Source organism: Polypterus senegalus, chromosome 15 (genome assembly GCF_016835505.1).
Source record: "Polypterus senegalus isolate Bchr_013 chromosome 15, ASM1683550v1, whole genome shotgun sequence".
NCBI lineage: Eukaryota > Metazoa > Chordata > Cladistia > Polypteriformes > Polypteridae > Polypterus > Polypterus senegalus.
The window spans coordinates 36,601,574-36,624,211 of NC_053168.1; the positions used below are offsets into that span (position 1 = coordinate 36,601,574).

Sequence of the window (22,638 nt, forward strand, 5' to 3'; positions counted from 1 at the left end):
TGGCCATGTGAACAGTAATCTTGTTTCAAATCTCACAGCTTGGATTGCTGCTGTCATAATCGGTTTGAGTTTCATGGTTTGTTTCAATTACGACAGTATTTGTAGGACTTGTGTTGAAGAGACATTCGGCATCTGTCAAGCGTTGTAAGTATACAACCGGTTTCATTGATAACTTTACATCCAGCTTTTGAGAATTTAAACATTCATAAACATCAAAGTGTCCACTACTGAAATTGTCACCTGTGAATATAAGATGTTTAAGAGGCATGGGCGGTTGTCGAAAGGTGTAAAATATTTGGCCATTTCGGTACACGTGAAAGCGACAACCGAACAATTCAACGGCAGCCATCAATTCACATGCAGATCCATAGGTGAAGGGCTTAAGCATTTCACTCTTATAGTGCTCCTGTGTAGTATAATTATCTCCTGTACCATCATCAGTCCACACATTGAACCTGTCCCAGTCATTCAATACATAAGACACAATGTTCCTCCGCATATCAAGAGTGAGCCTGATATGGCCGTGCAATATGTAACAAAGAGAATGGAAAAGGTAGGTGACATCTCCGGGCATGGATAACCACTCGGTAAGTGATAGTTCTTGATCGATGGTGATCACCTCGATAGACATGTTAATGGGGGAACGGGTTGGAATGATAAAGGAAATGGGTACCTGAACAATGTAAAGTAAGTCTAAAATACCTACACAATTACTATAATCGTAATAAACGAACAATAAAACGGTGGAGAAGCCATGGATTAAATAAAAAGGCTGTAGTTATCAGCAGGGAGACGTGAATCCCATGGCGAAGCAAGGAAGGGAATGTAGAGACTGGAGCGACGGACGGCCTTATATAGGCAGGCAGCCAACAATGTGGTCCCCCATCCCAACGCCGCCTCACACGGTGACCGAGCTGCAGGCTATGGACGTATATATATACGTAAGTAGGATTCAGTTAGCATTGGGAACCCGCGTACCAAATTTCTTGAAGCTGGGCCCATAAGTAAAAAAGACAGTTGAAAGGTTCAATATGGTCGCCGACAGTGGCATCATACCACCGAAATAAGTACGTACATTGGTCTCGGTTAGCGCAGGGAAGCAGCCTACCAAATTTCGTGAAGATGGGGCCATAAATAAGAAAGTTCAAGATGGCGGAGTTGTCGACCGTTATGACCGTTACACGTAGAATTTCGAAATGAAACCTGCTTAACTTTTGTAAGTAAGCTGTAAGGAATGAGCTTGCCAAATTTCAGCCTTCTACCTACACGGGAAGTTGTAGAATTAGTGATGAGTCAGTGAGTGAGTCAGTCAGTCAGTGAGGGCTTTGCCTTTTATTAATATAGATATATACTCAGCAAAAAAAGAAACGTCCCTTTTTCAGGACTGTGTATTTCAACAATAGTGTTTTAAAAATCCAAATAACTTTACAGATCTTCATTGTAAAGGGTTTAAACAATGTTTTCCATGCATGTTCAATTAACCATAATCAATTAATTAACATGCACCTGTGGAATGGTTGTTAAGACCTTAACAGCTTACAGAAAGTAGGCATTTAAGGTCACAGTTCTAAAAACGCAGGACACTAAAGAGACTTGTCTACCGACTGTGAAAAACACCCAAAGAAAGATGCCCAGGGTCCCTGCTCATCTGCGCGAACGTGCATTAGGCATGCTGCAGGGAGGCATGAGGACTGCTGATGTGGCTAGGGCAATAAATTGCCATGTCCGCACTGTGAGACGCCTAAGACAGCGCTACAGGGAGACAGGAAGGACAGCTGATCATCCTCGCAGTGGAAGACCACGTGTAACAACACCTGCACAGGATCTGTACATCCGAATATCACACCTGCGTGACAGGTACAGGATGGCCACAACAACTGCCCGAGTCACACCAGGAACACACAATCCCTCCATCAGTGCTCAGACTGTCCGCAATAGGCTGAGAGAGGCTGGATTGAGGGCTTGTAGGCCTGTTGTAAGGCAGGTCCTTACCAGACATTTCTTTAACATGGCCTTTTTTTTATAACTTCATTGTAATCGTAATTTAACTTAATCCTGATACTCTGTATGTTCAATTCATCATAACAACTATTCATGGTGGCTCTAAAATCGGTACTGACCCCTACTCTCTTTTCTGTTTCTTTTTCCGGTTTCTTTGTGGTGGTGGCCTGCGCCACCTCCACCTACTCAAAGCTTCATGATGCTCCAACAATGATGGACGGATTAAAAGGAAGAAGTCTACGTGACCATCATCATCATCAAGCCCATCCGTGAGAATCCTAAATCCAAAGAGGACTGTTTCATTTATGTTAGGTAGAATGCCCAGAGGGGACTGGGCGGTATCATGGTCTGGAATCCCTACAGATTTTATTTTTCTCCAGCCGTCTGGAGTTTTTGTTTTTCTGTCCCCTGGCCATTGAACCTTACTCTTATTCGATGTTAATGTTGATTTATTTTTTATAATTATGTCTTTCATTTTTCTATTCTTTAATATGTAAAGCACTTTGAGCTACTGTTTGTATGAAAATGTGCTATATAAATAAATGTTGTTGTTGTTGTTGACATCACCAGCAACAACGCCGCCTATGGGCACAAACCCACCTTCGCTGGACCAGACAGGAGTGGCAAAAAGTGCTCCTCACTGATGAGTCATGGTTTTGTCTCACCAGGGGTGATGGACGGATTCGTGTTTATCGTCGAAGGAATTGAGCACATCTGGGACCTGTTGGATCGCAGGGTGAGGGCTAGGGCCATTCCCCCCAGAAATGTCCAGGAACTTGCAGGTGCCTTGGTGGAAGAGTGGGGTAACATCTCACAGCAAGAACTGACAAATCTGGTCCAGTCCATGAGGAGGAGATGCACTGCAGTACTTCAAGCAGCTGGTGGCCACACCAGATACTGACTGGTACTTTTGATTTTGAGCCTCCCTTCATTCAGGGACACATTGTGAAACATTTTTAGTTTATGTCTTATTGTGTTGACTCTTTTACTGTTCATACAAATATTTACACATTAAGTTTACTGAAAGTAAAAACAGTTGAAAGTCAGAGGACGTTTCTTTTTTTGCTGAGTATATATACATATAGTTGGAGAAACGATAAAAACTAACTTTTTTAATCAAACTTTATTTCAGGTTACTGTGAAGTAAAAGAGCAACTATGTTAAATCAATACTGCAATGAAATAATATTTGCTATTTGCCACTAAGGAATCGCATAAGAAAAAATTGCAAATAAAGCTAATGCACCTTAAGTAAATTGCCTACCACATTTACATAGGTATGATATATTGCAAAATACTACAGACTACTTTTTATCTTCAGTAACATCTAATTAATTTTTTTCAAAGTAGAATTTTAAATGAATGACAACATGTATTTTTTTCATTAAAGGTGTGTAATGTTTTTAATTCCCAGGATATTATTTTCTTCATTCATCAAAATGCTTTATTTTGTTTACCTCTTGTTTGTATTTTATTTAGATATTCTGTCCATGATACACTTAAAATCTAATAATGTCAATTTGTCTTTGTCGCTTAATAATATTACCCACCAAGACTAAACATTTTAGTGAACATGAATTAGGATGTACATTAGTATCTCATATTTGAACTACATCTTTACTGTTATAGTGATCTTTACACACATCCCTTAATATAAACATAATCAAAAAGTGTACTTCATGCCACAACAGCTATTTCATACCTGATGGGATCGATTTTAGATTTTCGTCTACGACGTTCCTGATCAGGAACTCCATGCCACTGGAAAGTTAAGCGCCAGTCAAATCCACCAATCATTGGCTCATCTGTCTGCATGTAAAACTCAAATGAGTTCCAATCAATGGTATCAATTACAGGACACACTATAGCCGTTTTGTTTTCTCCTATTCTGCAAATTAAATTGATATTAAAAATGCAGTTACCAGAGAAGCTTTCAACAAGAAATAAATAACAATGAATTCTGAATTACCATTGAATATTTAATGAATATGTAATGAGCTGTGGATAATCAGAAAAAAATTTCATAGTTGCCAAAACATACACTAAAATACACAAAATATCTCCATATATAGTTGTGAGAACAACTATAAAAATCTGTATACACAATAGCAAAGTACCATACATTTATTTTTGGTTGTATTTAAGCAGTTAAAAGGGATGGTAATGATGAAAATGGCACAATCTGAAATACCAAAATACTACTATGCATGGTAAATGCAGTCAATGCACTTAAATATACTGTAGTCTAACCAAAGTATTTGAAACACAAAAGCTTTTTTATATGTTACACTCTTTTACAGGTTTTTTTTTTTAAACTATAGGTATAGATAGCCAACTGATCATACTTGCGCTTTTATGCTGTACAGTGCTAACTCGGTCTTGCATGCATACTATGATGGGTTTCAATATCACATGGCTAGAATATATTTTGCTTTTTATATATTGATTTGTTACGTAATAATTAGAATAAACATTACAAGTAGAATTTTTCTGCCTATTGTATCACAAGACAAAAAGAAAAGAGAAAAAAGAATAAACATTTAGAAAATTGTATTTTAACCTAAATGGAAAAAGAGATGCCTTTAAGTCATTCAGCAAACACAGAAACTCACAAAGGATGGATAAAACATCCCTGCCACTTAAGTCAAGATAAACAAGAATAATGACTTTAATGGACTCTCTCTGTGACTATTATGTTACAGGCAAGGCTTGTTTCATAGCTTAAGTTTATATTGTTTAATTGTTATTTTTGTTGTTATTTTAATTAATATTTGATGTATATTTCTTAATATTGTTTTGTTTATTTATTATTTAGTATTGATGCATTGTGTGTTAGTTTGAATCTATTCCTCGTGTTTTGTGCATGAGCCCCAGGAGGTAGGGCCACCATGACATCTCTACTTTGGGACAACCCTCAACTTTTTAAAGAGATGGCTCTGGTAGTGTGTCAGTTTTTAATACATTTTTTTTCATATATTTTTTTCATTGTCTTGTCCTTTAAGCCAGATGTTTTATAATTTCTTCTACCTTGGAAGGCATTTTTGTATATCTTGGATGTTTAAAAGTATTTCAGAACTTTTAAAAGCTTGTGCCCCATTGTTGTACCTGAGTAGGCCCTAAATTCTGCCTGTTGAGTTTAGAGTCAGACTGCCTGGGGTAACACCTGGGGTGTTTCTTAACAGTGATACTTTGCTGCTCCTTCCAATTATTTCAGTTTATCCATGCATCAGGGAGTATAAGCCACTGTAGCATTGTGATTCCTTACCCTGCCATGAGTTTTGAATGTAGTGATACTGAAAAAAGAACTGGGTTGCCTATTACTGTTTTTTTATGTTATATTCCTCTCAATATATTCATTATGTCTGAAATAAATCCTATTTCTTAATCTATTTCTGTAACTTTCTATTCGATTACGGTGCTTGACAACGCCATTACTATTCCTGTAACATGCAAGCAGTGTTTACTTATGTATTGAACAATTGACAACCTCGGTGCTAAATCATGCACAAACCCACACTTACAAGGGTTCAATTTATAGCAAGGGTTCAATGTGGACATCCCAAAACTAAACTGCTCTAATATAAGTCAGTGTGGGTGTGTCTAATGATGAACTAGTGTCCTATACAAGGTTGTATCCTTCTTTGTGTTCGTTATTACCCAGTCCAAAAATCTTTCTGAGTTGATGAACCTTACTGAACACAAAGGATTAACAAGTACTGACACTAGAGTAGACAGAACACCATACTTTCTGAATTATTTATCAAATTAGTGAGGCACAACTGGAACTAGGCAAAAATTAGACAAACCATGCACATCAATAGGAAATGCTATTTACCATATCTTTTAAATAGTACTTGACTTGCAACCAACAATGAGTAAGTAAAATATGTTGCATCATGATAGTCAAGGAGAAACATCCCACTTTGATATCAAGATTTATGAGGTGGGTATAAAATATGTGATATGAAGCATATGGCATTTCAGCCAAGTACACAGTGCTTTAGGTCCAACCCAATATAGTCAGGTAACAGGTGGGAGGAGTTCCAGCTTGATTAGAAAACCAGTGGTCTACTACTAGTTCTCCTCAGTAAAGGCTACATCTTCAATTGCCAATACAAATAACAGTCAATCATCATCAAAATTTGTGGCCCACACAATGCTCTCCATATTTACAATGAACACAATATATGATGTGAATTTACTCAGATATATGCAAAACACAATACCACTGAAATGTGTTCTTCACATTTCAATCCACTTTAGAGGCAAAGCTGTTACAGTAGTTTAATAAAGGCATATAAAATTATATATTTTTCATTTGGAATTAGTTTAGCTGTTGTGACTAATGAGTTTGCAATTTTTGAACTTTAAAAACTAAAAGTTCAATGTTTAAATTTAACTCAATATTCACAGAAGTCTTTCTTTCAAATTCTTAAATGTACATTCTGTGCAGTTTGGCTTTAAAAACTTTTAACTTTAAAAGATCAATTATGAATAGTTGGAATTCACCCAAAAACTAATTACTATGAGTAAAAAGTGCAATTGTCCAAAAAATCATAATTGAAGCACTCATTAAAGTTTTAGTGTTTGTGAAATTTTTACCAGACACACAGACATAGACACATACGCTCAAAATATATTTTAGGAATATTAAAATTTCCATTGAAAATCCAAAGCTGATTTTGTACATGAAAACAACACTTCATTCATGAAATATACAAAAAATAACATATTATGAGTAAGTGATGTCATTAGATATGCCTCTTAACCAATAGACTGATTACCATGTATTGGTGCTGTCATGTCAAATACTGATTCAAATTAAAATGTTTCATAGTAAAATATACATTTGTCTGAATATATAAAAAAACGTAGATTGAAAATTTGGGATTTTATATGTGTATTCTTATATGGCAAACAGAACATTGACAAGAAAGTTATTAATGCTCATTTTTCACAATAAATGTATTAAACATTTGTACAATCATCAGGATTTGGCACCAATATTAAATAAGCCAAACATGTTGGCTATTGTTTGGTTTGCAATACTGTACTGTCAGAATTTCCAGCTTAATTAACCAACTACTGAAAATATCCAATGTTTATTTTCTTTTCTCTTGCCCATGGGAACTGTATGTTGAAACAAACTTGAGAATGGAGTAAAATATATGTTACACGTTTCAGTATGGAATGTGATTGATATTCTGGAACAGATTTACACAAAAGGTCTCTCTTGACATGCAGAAAATGTACCTTTCTAAAAGAGGTTCAATCCACCCAGGCACACACTCACAATGGCAATCCAGGAATGTCAGGACATCTCCAGTTGCAAAGGTAGCTCCAATTAGTCGGGCACGAACAAGTCCCTCCCGCTTGTTTGTTCGGATAAGACGAACCCTTTCCAGATTGCTGATGTAAATCTCCAGCTGGGATTTCAGGTAAACTAGAATTCACATGGTTAACATTACATCACATTATATCATTATATGTTTATACTTCAAAAATACTCTTGTTCTTTCTAATATTATAACTCACTTAATAATATGCCAAATGTATTGTATCACATAGACTAAGGGGTGATAAAACCAGATTCTGGACAGCCACAGGAGCTACAGGATTTAATTCCAAATAACTTCTTGTTTAAACTTCAGCATCAAGTAAACATACAATTATTTTCTTGTGTCTACATTCATTGCATCAATATTGAAAATTTCAGCAGATATTTTTTATAAAACTTTAAGAAGTATGATTAATATTTCAATGTTTTCAACTGAGTTTATGATTCTCTTTTTATCAATGCTTCTCACAAATGGTGGGAGATCACTAGTATTTGAACCAGTAGATTCAGGAATAGTTTTTACCTTCAAGTTATAAAGTTGTAATGTTGCTGAGCAGTCTTAAGTTTAAGAACAAGTACCGGTATTGTAACATAACAATGTGTGCATATATAAAATACTGGAAAACACATATTGTATATAAATGTACATATGTTGCAGAACATTATTCTTTAAATATGTATATCTATGCTTATTTTAGCAAAAAAAAACAAAAAAACAGACATCTATTAGACTATCCATCTCTAGTCTTTCCATTGCACATTTCCCCTGAAAAAATGAGTCAAAACAGTTTATTCATGATTCATTTTTGTGTTTCCTTACCATGTGTCTTGCATTGGCAAAGTGTATATCAAAACATAATAAAACTAGTTATAAGGAGTTTATATAAATATAAATAGTGGGGCAAAATAAAAAATGAGTATTTACTTTTGTCTATATCTATCTACAGTATCCATTAGGCTAATGGTGATGTATTATATTTTAATGAAAAATGGATGAGGAGCACACCGATGGATTACCAAACACTAACTACTACATATTTTCTACAATTTAGCTTTTTGGAGCAGTAGTTCTTGTTGACTGTTTTCATGTCACTTAAATAATATATATTTTTCATATTTATCAGTAACATCCATTTTATATTCTTCATATTCAGAAAATAAAACTGTATGATCCCAATTTTAATTTAAGGATATTTTACAAATTGTAAAAGTTTTATATATTTATTTGTTTCATGCTTAAATATGTATATTTAGAAATTGCATTGATTTAAAAACATTTCAAATTTCAATGAAGACAAACTATTTTATTCCATTTTGTTGAGTCATCAATCAATACTTTTCATAATTTTTCATTAGAAAACCCGACAATAACAAAAATGTTTTCCAATAACATGATGAAACACTTCTCTAAATTAGTAGTATGAAAAAGGGTCCTGAAACCAGACAGAGGCAGGTTTAGTTTTCTAACTGGGATCATTGGTAAATTTACTACAGTTGGATTTAATGTGTGTTAAATTTTTTAAATGGATAGAACCATGCTAAAAAATTAAAAAACATAATTTCTCATAATTAAGCACAAAAATATAAAGCATTTTAACACAAAAGAAAGAAAATGAAGATGTATACGGTAAACAAATAAATAAATGAACTGAGACACACAGTTTCAGATATCTTTTACAATACATGAATATGAAAAATAATACTGCATTAAAATTAATTATAATTGCTCTGGCTGATATTAATTCCATGAATTGGTTTAGTAAAGATCTATAACTGACAGAAAAACTACAGGTACTCTTGCAAAATCAAAGTAAAATACTGTATATATTTGTAATTTGAGAAAAACAATAACATTTTAAAACTGTTATGTTTTAATATTTTCCAAGTAATTTTCTGACCTCCTCCAAGACAGAAGAGGTTGAAAATGCCCTTAGCAATTTAAGAAAACAAGTGGTTTGGTCAAGGGATTGTTCTAGGAGGTGCACTTTTGACGAAAATGACAAGTAAAATTTCCTCATGTATGAAAAGAATCTGGTGAAGACGGGATTCCCTCCCTCCTGGTTTTTATGTTCCAGCCCAGCACAGTCTTTGTGGAATCTGTAGATTTTTGGCATATCCAATAGGGGGTTTCTCTAGGTAGTTTCATTTAATCATCCAAATTAGGGGTGTGTTACATGAACTAGTGAATCTAACTTGGACCTGTAGTAGTGTATAAGTGAGTGAGGTGGCAAACAGGAGTATTTCCTGTAAAGGACTGGTGACATGTCCAGGTCTGATTTCTGTCTTGCACTCAAAGCTGACAGACTCTGATCTTTGCAACTATGAAGTTTGCAGTTCTGGTAATGCATGTATGTTTACTTTTGTTAGGCAAGCCCTGGCTAATATACATCACACTAACAATAGCCCTTACCATCATTATGAAATTTTCAGCAACCAGTATTTTAATGTACGTCATGCTACCTTCAAAGAAATTTCAGAAAAAAATCCATAGTTTTCATATCAAGGAGTACATTTCTATTCAACAGTAAAAACTACAGTGGTATCCCTTAAATGTGCCCAGTTGATCTAAATGTTCTTTATATTATATTGATAGATATTTTATTGGTGTTATCGCTGCTATAGACTATTAAATTACAAGGGCACCGGATATTGCATAATTTTGCTTATTTAATAACGTAATAAAATGTTATGTAATTAGTTCACTATACGGCCAGCAGGTTATCCCGACCAATACCCACAGGCCGCCAGATGGAGCTCTCCCCTGCAACATGGAGGTGCCCTGTATTCCAGCAGGGCCTCATGGACATTGGAGTTTTAATGCACAGCCCTGCTGGATACCATGGCTGCCGCAAGGGGACGCTGCAGGGAGGCCCAGGGACTTCTATTTGCCTTATAGCCCGGAAGTACTTATCAGTCGAGGGGACAGAGGAAATTACTTACTTCCAGGCTGAAGGAAATGAGTTTTCCCGACCTGGAAGTGATAAAGTCACATGGACTGAGGGACAGAAACACTTCCGGGTCAAGAAGTATAAAAGGACTATGGGAGATCCCAGCAGTGAGCCGAGTTGGGAGGAAGGGTGACTGAGCTGCTGGCAGGTGTGGAGGATTGTGTTATTTGGATTGTATTATTGTGATTATTGTGATTTATTTAAGTACAGTGGAGATGGAGGTGCTTGTGCACATTATTATTATAATAAAGTCAACATTTGGAAACTGTGCAATGATATAGAAGATAAACAGAGGGGAAAAACATTTTCAAGGCAACATATGCTTACAGTCAGTAGTGTTCTGAAAATATACTGGGACCTAGCACCTAGAACCTCTAACTAAACATTCAGTGCGTCCCTCTCTGTTCATTAAGCAGTATCTCCTAATCTACTGCTTTCTTTACTGGTGGTGGAATCTATCACAACACATTAGGTAAGCAATCAGGGTATAAAAAAAAGCATCCAGGCCTTTGCAAGGTTATCCTGTTTGTCAAATTTATAAGATATAAGTGGACATTACCATGAGGCATTTAGTTAAGTAATCAGGAAATCTGTATTAATTTATCTTGTTGGTATATCCATAATAAAAAAACCTTGGGAATCAAACTAAAAGCAATCCATTCTTATCTAAATGACAGCTCATATTATTCATTACAACTTTGAGAGTTGCACTCATGCTGACACTCTTTTATGCTAAATAAAACTATAGAATTCTTTAGATGGAAACAGTTAAAGGGATAAATAAGAATTATCATTTCTAGGGACTAGCAGCAAAACTAAAGCTGAAACAAAAAAGTAGATGTCCAAGGAACAATTTTTCTGCCAGCTGCAACTTGTCCTAAAAAATGCACTTTGAGATGGCACTTCTGGATATCCACTATTTGGCATCTGAATCCTGGTAGACTGTTGCCATCCAGCATATAACAACTGTCTGCCAAACACAATACTGAGTGTGCAAACAATACAGTTGGATACTTCCAGTTGGCAAAGTCTACTGGCTATCAAAATCTCTATGCAATTTATTTCCTTAATTATCCCCACAAATTGTCAATTAGCAAAGAGCACAAACATGGGATAATGACAATGGTTTCAACAGAGAAGCAGAAACTTGAGTAATGTTTCAAATTGTGTGTTTATTAACAGGCAATGGCTTAAACAATCAAGATATTTCAAACTGACAAAAATCTAAACAAGCCAAGCATATGAAGTCTGTTGAAACTGTTAGACTAAAAAAATACGGGTGAAAACTGTGAGTCTAATTAATTGATGTCTAATTAACAGCATAAACTGGATGGAATGAAAACATGGAGTCACTGTAACTCTCAGACAAAAAAAGTGAGCATCCATTATCTTCATAGAAAGGAGATGGTTTAGGCAACATAAACAGTATATTTAGTTGCATACAGAAAGCAGCTGAAAAAGGACAATTATTCCCACCCTTAAAGGCACTCCATCCCTCAGTCACTGGTCAAGAGTCTTAACTTCAATTTTTAAAACCTGGTCCCATGTGAATGTGCTTCACGCTTATGCACTACTCTGATTTTCCAAAAGTATTAATTTATGAATGAATTTTGGCTGGTACAAGTATATGATTCCAAAACTGACATTATATGATACAAGAAACTTGATATCTTTTTATAAATGGATGTCTCGATATTGTTTGTTGTTGTTCAGCATTTGCTCTTGCTGTCCCCATTGACGAACACTGTATCAAATGTTTAATTTCATGAACATATGGGATTAAATTTTTTTTTCTTGGCCATCACTACAAACACAGTAAAAGTAACCGATAAAATATCCTTTTTGGGCGGAGTATTCTTTTACGAAAGATATAATTATCATGAAAAATGTAACTCCAAAACAAAGAACAGATATAGCATATGAAACATCAGTTGCAACTAATAATTCCATTCATCTATTCATCCATTTGCTCATTAGGCATGCTATTTGTGAATGAGCTTTTAAACTTTCAGTTGATTCTGTTGCAGGTTTTTTGACATACTGAAATGTACCACAGCAGTCATTTTCTATATGTGACAGAATACTGCTGAGCAATTTTGGCTGATACTTTTGTGAAGTTTATAGCTTGTTCAGATGAACTAACACTACTTATTGATGGGAAAGTTGTATAGTTCTTTGACTTGAATATTATTCAAATTGAAAAACTGTCACTGTAAGCAAAGCATATGTATCATGTCAAGAAAGACTGTGCTTAGCAATACCATATACAGTATTTAACATTTGCATCAAATTCTCTCATTAGTATAAGTTACAAATAGATATTCCATAAATAATTAAAGACATACCTCTGTCACTAAAATCATCAACCAGTATAATTTCTTTCAGGAGAATAGCTGGAGTAGTCTCTAGAACACTGTGTATGGTTCTTAGCAACGTGGACCACGCCTCATTGTAAAAAGCAATAACTACCGAAGTTGTAGGGAGCTCCCTGTAGTTATATTGCTTGACTCTGCACCTGAAACAAGAAGCATTTTAAAGAGAGACTGAAAGGGGGCTTTACTTACAAAGAAGTAACGTACATGTACAAGCAAAAAGTAAAAATATACACGGTATCTAGATTGTGATACATGAGGTGGAGAAGATGTGCTTTCACTTTTTAGAAATGATTTGGTTAAAAAGACAAGACCTTCTTACAAGCATAAATCAGAAAAATGCAGTAACAGCTGAAGGTCAACTGCCTGAACACTCAAGTTCTACATTTCACAATAATAGTAGTCTTTATACATGCTTGTTTTTCTTTTGTGTATTACCTTGCTGAAAGATCCTAAAACTGCTTCTACAAGTTCAAACATAAAGTGTGCTTGGAAAAGAACTTTTATTAATATTGTTTGTGTAACACGGAGACCAAAACATATATCATATTTTCTCTTTAAACAAAACATAAAAAGATAAACTTTAATAGTGAGTGTTTCATGCTAATTAGCACATTCAAGTACATATTTTACTGTACACTGTACATGTGACAATAATGACCATATAAACATATAGATATACATACTTTAACTTACACTAAATTATTGTATATACTCTGACTACAAAATAATTTATTAGCTCTCTAAAGCCCTTCTTTTCAACAAAGCAAATGAGCAGCATATCCTTTGTGATCAGTTCTGATATTTTTTCCATTTAGACTGAATCATATTTTCGAGGTGTGCTAGTAAATACAGTTATAGCCAGTTTCTTCCACTCCTCTGTTGTTTCAAGCATTTTTGCAGGATACTTTACTCAGCTGATTTACTATTGTACTGACTGAGTTGTGGAAAGTCTAACATCACAGATCTTGCACAAACTACTGCCAAACTGGATTTTTTTTTGTAGACACTGGAAATGTCTGACATTCCACCATGTGACATGACTGGAATACCCAGATGGTTGTTGCAGTATTCGAATGATAACCTCCAACGTTTAAGTATTTATTTGATTACTTCTGCACATCCCCATTATCTATACATCAATACCCATCACCATATGCATAAAGTCTTACTATCCTGACAAGAACGTTGTTTTTTACTTTCACAAAAAGTGTCCCTCTTCAAACACATTTTATCACGTTCATGTTTAACCTCAATTAATCAGTACATAAACACAGAGAAGTCACTGCACATGCCTACCAAAATGTCAGTAGATTCATTACATTCCGAATGCAAGATAAACACAACCGGTCATCAGAATATTTCTGAGTAAACAAATTCAGTTTCTGTTTATTCTGTTGGGAGTCGAAAACAAATTAGAAAGGAATAAAATGGATGAACAGCATAATAAAAAGATATTCTACCCATGAACCTGAATATGAGAGAAAGCAAGCTTAAATTATCTGCCAATTCATTTAAGGAGATGCAATGAAGGAATATGCAGTATGCCTTTGTTCTATGCACAAACCCAGTTCTCAAACAGCCAGAGGTACAGTATAAACCACAGGAGAATCTACAAAAGTAAAAGCAACAAATTCTGTTCCATATGTTTATCTATGTCTTCAGTGTAGAACCGTCAGCAGCAGTTAGTAATGAGTAAAAACAGATTTTAAAAAGACATTTTAAATAGTGACATATTCTTTTTACTCATAATTATAAAAAGTATGATATTTGACTTAGATAAAAATGCGGTTTAAGCTTGTAATTAAAAAGGAAACCACTTTCATTATTACACCATCATGTGAGAGACTTGAATTATCACTAAAATCAGTTAATCAAAAGTGGCATCTTTTTGTGTTTTAAACAGTAACAACGGAAGTTGGTTATCAAATTAAAGTGTATATTTACTTGTACAGCATGTTAAACCTATGATTAATAAGTCAGCCAGTTTAGGGACGACTCTAGGCTCCAGCCATCAAAATATTACATTTAATTTAATTTGTTCTAATAAAGCACACTTTCAACTTTAAGCCCAGCATGCTATACACTAATTATAGTAAGGTTAAATCTAATGTAAAATGATCTGCAACAAAAATGCAAAACATAATATTAAAACAGCAACTGGAAAACATCATGATGTATATAAAAAGAAATTTACATACATATATTTATTTTAAAAACTATTAAGGTTTTTAGTCCCAGATTACTCTGTTCTACATCAGCTATGTTCTACAATGCATCACAGTGCAGGTTATATCAATTATAAGAGAATGTCATGAAGATCTCATAATCACTGGCCTTATCCACTCCAAGGTACACACCATAGGATGACAAAAAAAGGCAGAAAATATGATATAAGGGAATTCACTGAATCAAACCTAAAGTTTTACACTGAGGCTGCAATTACTGTTTATTTTCCAGCATTATTCAGTAGCCTACTTAAGTAGTAATTGTTTTATGTGTAGGATGGCACAAGTCCATAACTAAACAAATCACTTTTTTAACAATAAGAAGGTAAAAAAAAAAAAAAACATAGGATAAGAAATAAAAAGAGTAATAACTTTATTTTTAATGAGGCTACTGGGTAATGCTGAAAAATTAAAACTGTATTTTCAGTGTAAACCTTTGAGTTCAGCAATCTACTATATAATAAAATACAAAAATCTGTGTATATGTCCTGTCGCTTAGAACAATCTGATGGAGCAGTGTGGCTGAAAGTCCATTTGAGGGAGACATATGAGGAGGAATACAGGCGAAGGAGGCACGCAGAGATGCCTTCAAAGATGGGAAGTGTAAATGCAGACAGGAGGTGAGCAAGGTGCCTTGAAAACAATGACAGTCCTAGTGCTAGGGGCCAATCACCTGGTGGCATACTTGTCACTATATCGTCCACATGAGCCCCTAGTAGCTCATAACTGAGATAGGCACAGTAGTGAGTGAGAGATATAAACTGGGTCTTCTGATTAAAAGGTACAGAAGAGGCTGCAAAGTTTATTGTGCAAGTCAATAAGTTAAATGGTCAATAAATAACTAAAATGTTCCAAACAGATAAAACAAGTAAAATTCAGGAAAGACAACATATATTTTTTCTAAAATTTCTTTGTCAAATTCTTTATCTAAAAGAGAACAAAATCCATACAGGAGAGAAACACACAATCTTTCACAGACACCCAGCACCTGAAGTGATCCATAATGAATCTCCTAGGACTCTGTACTCCATCATTATCAAAGTTTAGCTCCCTACAGCCTCAACACTGGCACTGATATGGACTCCAAGTATTCCCAGGTTCCACATGAAACTGATATGTTCGCCTCTGCTCCTAAGCAGCAGAGTACTTCCACCTCACCTTGCCTCATTCTGCTGACAGAGGCTGTTTCCAGCAGCTTTCGTTATCACCGCACCAGCTCTCAGTGAAACATCCCTGCCATATTCCCAGCGGAGCTCCACATATCCCACCTCAGGACAACTCTGATGTACGCAATTCACTCTTGTTCCTCCACTGCTCACTTTAAAGAACGAATAAAATTCTCTTTCTTAATCTGCAGATTGCAGTCATATAACACCACAATAATATTTGCCTCTCTTCAACACTAACCAACCTTGTTTTGTTTCCCATTCTCTCCCCTTCATAAACTGGTGTTCGCTTTGCCACACCAAAAAGCAAACTTTATGGGAACATGCTTTATAAATGGAGTGCCAGTCAAGAGAGATTCAGATGTTGTACATGCAAATACCAAGGAAAGGCACTGAAGATACACAGTGCAACAGATATCAAATAGTTTTACATTTAATTATATTACCTGTCTTCAACAGGTAACATGGCTTGAAAATTTGTAAAATCTAAACATTGAAAAAACAGGAATTACAACCATTTGTGACAAAATTGTATTGTGTTGTCCATACCAATTCCTACTCCCACTAGTCAGGTGGAAAAACTGCCTGCCACACTTAGGGAGTTGGCAGATGAGGCCATTTTAGATAGCTTCCTGTCACAGTCAAAGGAGAATTCAAAACAATGCATCCTGCATGAATTTGATACGTTTTGGAAAGGTCCCTGCAATGTACCAGATGCTGCTGAGACAGGCTCCTGGCACTCTGCAATCGCAGACTAAGAAGGGTAGGAAATGAATAGATAAAAAAAGCTTCTTACAATTTGACTGAAACTTTACTTCAATGTTTCAATCATTGCTTAAAATCAAATGCCAAATGATATTATGATTACAAATGTCCATGTGGTACTTGTAGACAGAATACTATTTGCAATTCTATAAGCAGATTCAAAACCAATCAATCAAAAAAATCTCAGATGGAAATTATCCAAAAAAAAAAACACACTTGTTACTTCTCTAGGTTCCTTCAGAGTCCTAGGTTTACTGCCAATTTAAAAACGAGCCATGACAACGGCTGGGTGAACTGTCTGATATTACATACATGTTTGTGCTCATCCAGGGCCTATTCCTCACTCTTGGTGACACATAGGGTGCACTGTAATCTGTACTGGAAAAAAGGAAGTTCAGAAAAAAGACATATAAATGAGTAATTAAAATGTTGGTATTTCAAATGTAGGTGACCCTTGGGTTATATATGAGTCACACTCCTGATGGCATTTGTACTGCAATTTTGTATGCAGGTCACTGAAAATACAATAATAATGGAAATGTTAATGAAAATGCATAATGCTTTATTATATGTTTTGCAGAAAAACGTTCAATATTCAAACATTCTGACAAGCCCTGAGACTGCTGCTACAACAAATGATTTGTGTGAGGAAACATTTACACAAACCAACCATGTACTTCATCAAAATGACATAAGTCCATTACAAAGCATGCTCACAGGTACACTTGCACCAGTCCAATTTAGAGCCATCAATGAAGCTAATGTGTACTTTTTGGGAAAACATCAATTTTCCTAGAGAAATCCCAAGATGCAACATGATTCTACTAGCAAATCGTGCTTGCGAAAATTTAACAAGAATAAAAGTGTTAATGAAATGATGATGAGGGAGAGAAGAACATCACACATTACAGTAAGAAAGGAGGTTATTTTAATAAGAAGTGACTTGTGAGAGGACTCAATATTAGAATAGTCACATGACTAGTATGGAATGTTATTATAGTCGCTTACAACTGCATCAATATTTACAATACAAAGTGTAACATGAACCTACTGGATAAGAAGGGAAATGCAGGGGACATGTAAGTCTGTATGTGTGAAGTGTGGCCATCAGGTAATGTAGACCCACGTCTATAATAAAACGCAATTTATTGCATAAACGTTATTGTCAGCAGCAAAAATATTCCCCTGTGTTTAATTTGTAAGTACCTGTATATTTAACCTGGGTTTTGATGTAACTCTGGAAAATGTAGTGTAAAGCTGGCAGAGAGCTGGGCGGTCTCTTGGCCTGGAACCTCTGCAGATTTTATTTTTTTTCTCCAGCCGTCTGGAGTTTTTTTTTTTTCTGTCCTCCCTGGCCATCAGACCTTACTTTTATTCTATGTTAATTAGTGTTCCCTAATTTTAATTATTTTTTGTCTTTTTTCTCTTTCTTCATCATGCAAAGCACTTTGAGCTACATTGTTTATATGAAAATGAGCTATATAAATAAATGTTGTTGTTGCCTATGCTGTAATATAAAGGCAATATCTTGTTTTAAGTTGTCAGTGTTATGGAATTCCTGTAGTTTTTCCGTCATAATGTTTCTTGTTGTCTGGCAGCTTGCCGCTGGCTCTTCAGAAAGGTTGTGTGTATAATTCGTTTTTCGTTCACTGTCTAGGTTCAAGAATTGCTGCCACTGACCTTTGGATAACGTTGCTCTGTGGGTTGTCATACGTTGTCTTTGTTGTTCTAAGGTATCCTGCCTGTGCTGGATGGTCTGCCGTGATGTAGATGTTTCTGCTTCTGTGCGTAGGTGTGAGTATGTTAGCCGGCAAGACCATTACTGTCGGTCACAGCTAGGCTGTATGTGTCTTTACATTTTATCGGGAGGCTTATGTTGAAGTGAAGGAAAAAGGAGGTGTAAAATGGTAATGTCATAATGCAGTTTCAGTCAATAAATACCTCAGACGATAATTGGTCATACTGAAGAACTGAAGACTTGAAGATAAGCTTAGGACCAAAAGTCTGCCAGGAATACAGATTCGTTGCTATTGTTGTGGAGGGATATACAGTGGAACCTCGGTTCACGAACGTCCCGGTTCACGACCAAAAACTTTTGCCTCGGTTCACAACCACACACTCAGTATACAAACAAGGCAGTTTCCCTTGCCTGCCTAAGCAGAGCTGAGAGAGAGAGAGAGAGAGAGAGAGAGAGAGAGAGAGAGCGGGCGAGCACGTGCCTGCTGGGGAGGAGGAGATTGCTGCACTGTTTGCCTGCCTATCTGCAGGCTGTACGTGCTAGCGCACCATCCCCCCCCACCACAGGCAGCCTGAGAGAGAAAGAAAGAGAGCCGCTGCTGCAAGAGCTCTGTTCATTGTTCTCCTTCCATTGGCTTCTAAGCAAGTGAAGAGTGGTGAGAAGAAAATTTTGAAGAAAATTGAAATCGAAGTAAAGAAAGAAATTACAAGAGGTGGAAAAACTGTTTACCAGTTTACTCATTTACCAATTTGAGAACCCTCGTGCTTTCAAGCAGCACAATGTAAACAAAGCCAGACTGCCAGCAAACATGAAGGGTTGGGTCACAAGAACTTTGTTTTTGGAATGGCTGCATGAGGCTTTCACTCCCACCAGCTAAACAGCTAAAAGCACCAGAAACCCAAGAAATCACAAGAGAGAAAACACCTGAAGGAAAACACTTCATGCCAGAACTCGACTCATGCAAGGTTAGTTTTCTTGGTGGTTTTTGTATTACGGATTTTTCAAAAGTTAATTTTTCAGTTCATTACGCGATTTGTTGCAAATGTTCGCTTTTTTCCTTGTGCTTAAAACTCATGAAAGTGTTTGCAGATGGAGTTTTTCATAGCGCGATTAGGTGCAATGTTACCTTTCACTTTTTCAAATGTTTTTTTTTTTCCGCTGTGCTTAAAACTCATTTTATAAAAAATGTTTACAGCGATCAGGCTTTAAGTTTAATAGCGTGATCTCCTGCAATCTTACTTTTTTGGTTGCTTGTGAGTTGGTTTTTAAATGCACTTCGGATTTGGTCGATGTTCCTTTTTTTTCTGCCGTGCTTAAAACTCATTTTTAAAAAAAATGCTGCGCGAGCACCTGCTACAGAGAGATTAGAGAGCACCAGCGAGCAAGTGCAGAGAGCGCGCAGCTGACAGGGAAGGGATGGGGGGATAGGGGTGTGTGTGTGTGTGTGTGCTCGTGCTACAGAGAGAGACAGAGTGCGTGAGCCAGGCTGCTCCTGTAGCTGATCTTTGTTGGTGTGTGTGCTACAGAGAGAGAGCGCGAGCGAGCCAGCTCGTGTAGCTGATCAGGGAGCCTGGGTGTTTTATGTCAGTGTTATTCAATGTTTTTACATTAGTTTACTATTACACTGTGCATTCTAGGTGTAATTAACTATATTTGCGCTTAATCTTTACATATTTTTACATATTTACATACAGTTTGTACGGTCTGGAACGGATTAATTGTATTTACATACAATCCTATGGGGGGAAACTGCTTCGGTTCACGACCAACTCGGTTTACGACCAATGTTCTGGAACGAATTATGGTCGTGAACCGAGGTTCCACTGTAATAGTTATGGCAACCGTTGTTTATATAGAGCATGGATGGACACAAGCGTAATAATATAAGGATGTCTCTTTTCTGTAATTTCTTTTTCTTTTTTTTGTTTTATTATTTCTAGAACCAAACTTGATATTTATTATGAGTTGATTAAACTTTAACACATGCAATCTAACTCAAAAAAATGAGGTCTGGTACATTTCTTTTTTATATTTCTTTTTGTTTCGTCAGCAATTCCTTTTCTGAAAATAGTTGAGTGATCAAGAAGATTACTCCTGGAAAAAGACAAGTACATACAAGGATAATCAGATTGTTCCAAACCCTGTTTTGTTCATACACTAAAACAAAATTGTACCATTACCATCTGATTTAAACAGAGACATCATGATCAGTGAAAGTACATATTATAAAAAATACAGAAAGAGATAATCTGGAAACCTTTCAGAAAGACACAAATAAAAGTATCAGAAATAAAGCAGATGAACATCAAGTTGGTATTCAACATATTTCAGTGCATATAACTGGCTAAAACCAACAGATCCTGATTGAGGATGGCGTGATACAGAGCTCTGGAAAAATCAGAGGTGGAGAAGTATCCATTTCAACAACAGGAAATACTATCTCAAAGTACATAGGAAGTATTGGTGGTTAATGCAAGTCCAAACTATCTACGAGGAGAAATTCTTAAGTTCATACTTTTAAAGTATGTTGATCCATCTGTTGACACTCAGCCAAATGCTACTGTTAATCAAAATGTCCATTCTGGATGCAACAAAGTTGATTATGAAAGGCTGTAAACACTTAAGTCTAAATAACATGCTGTCAAACGTTCTGGAGTATGTCAAGTGAAATATCATAAATAACATCTGCATTAATTATTATGTTAATGTTGATGGTATTTATCTAACAAAGGCACAACCAGGCCTTGAGCCCTCAGCTCATAATATGATACAGTTTATAAACAACTGGTTATAAGGCCAGATAACACTATAAGGCAGTTAATAATCATATTCTTTTTACAAAAAATATTAACACAATGTCTTTTTGCCAATTTGAAACCAACAATCTTATTTAAAAATAAGGACTATGAAAAAATGCATACTCCAGCTGCTGTAGATACTGAAAGTGCAGCTGATGCTCTATTATCAATTTATGTGTGTATAACCATTACATGGCGAAGATTGAATTGAGCATGCACAGACAACTTTGTGACACCCCTTTCAGAAGCTGTTTCAACAAAAAAGATCAGTGACTGCCTCAGTGGCCAAGAACAACTGACTACAAGAATACTTTATACTTAGTGGGTCTTTTTAGCTAACTGTATTACAACATTCTTTCCAGTGGTTACAATACTTTTAGATCCAAACCAGTGCATTTATCCAAAATGTAATGTGCTCGAAATGTAACATCTTATTAAAAAAAAAAACATCCTCTAACAGGACAATTCAGTAATCAGGCTGGAGAAAAGCTGTTCATTGTATCTTTTAATGACTCCTCGGCAAAATCGGAGCATTCTTCAAAAGCAGTCTGTTACAGCATGATCAGAATGATTAGAATAGTCAGAGAAACAAAAGATAGAGGTTCATTTTATAAACTGTTGAATTTACATACAGTGTCAATCAATGCATACATTTTACTCTGGTTGGTTCATTGGTTTACAACCAAATGATTTACATAAAAGTCTATTATATTATATTCTGGTTCTTCTTATACCTTTGAGAAGAGACACCACCCTTGAAATTTCCGTGCATATAACAACTGCCCATTCTCATTTATAGGACAGCTACTGATTTCTTAGTTACCTCTTACTCATCCTTCAGTACATTTTGTATATTAAATCAAACTTTCTTCTGGTGCATTCTTTATTTATTTGACCATTTTAGTATATTTCCTAAACCAAATCTTATATTTCAGTGTACATTTTTTTGTTCACTTGACCTTTATTTGGTTTCCCATTTTTATGAATGCTATGTTACTCTAAAATTATTCTTCCCCAAAAATCAATTTTGAGGATGATAATAATAATAACCACCTTTATTATATAGCACATTTTCATACAAATAATGTAGCTCAAAGTGCTTTACATGATGAAGAATGAGAAAAAAAAGACAAAATAAGAATTAAAATGAGAGAACACTAATTAACAGAAAATAAAAGTTAGGTCCGATGGCCAGGGAGGACAGAAAAAAAAAAACTCCAAATGACTGGAGAAAAAATAAAATCTACAGGGGTTCTAGGCCATGAGACTGCCCAGGCCCCTCTAG

The 22,638-nt window shown here is 35.6% G+C and overlaps 1 protein-coding gene across 1 annotated transcript in view; it reads right to left on the reverse strand.

Moving 5' to 3' along the window:
* The window catches only part of poc1bl (POC1 centriolar protein homolog B (Chlamydomonas), like), a 111,432-nt gene that overhangs the window by 41,791 nt on the left and 47,003 nt on the right, over window positions 1–22,638 (reverse strand). Inside the window, exons 3-5 of the mRNA XM_039736665.1 lie at window positions 12,632–12,801; window positions 7,254–7,443; window positions 3,703–3,888 (exon numbers count right to left, since the gene is read on the reverse strand). Coding sequence (XP_039592599.1) covers window positions 3,703–3,888; window positions 7,254–7,443; window positions 12,632–12,801 — 546 coding nt within the window. The remainder of the gene's footprint in view (window positions 1–3,702; window positions 3,889–7,253; window positions 7,444–12,631; window positions 12,802–22,638) is intronic.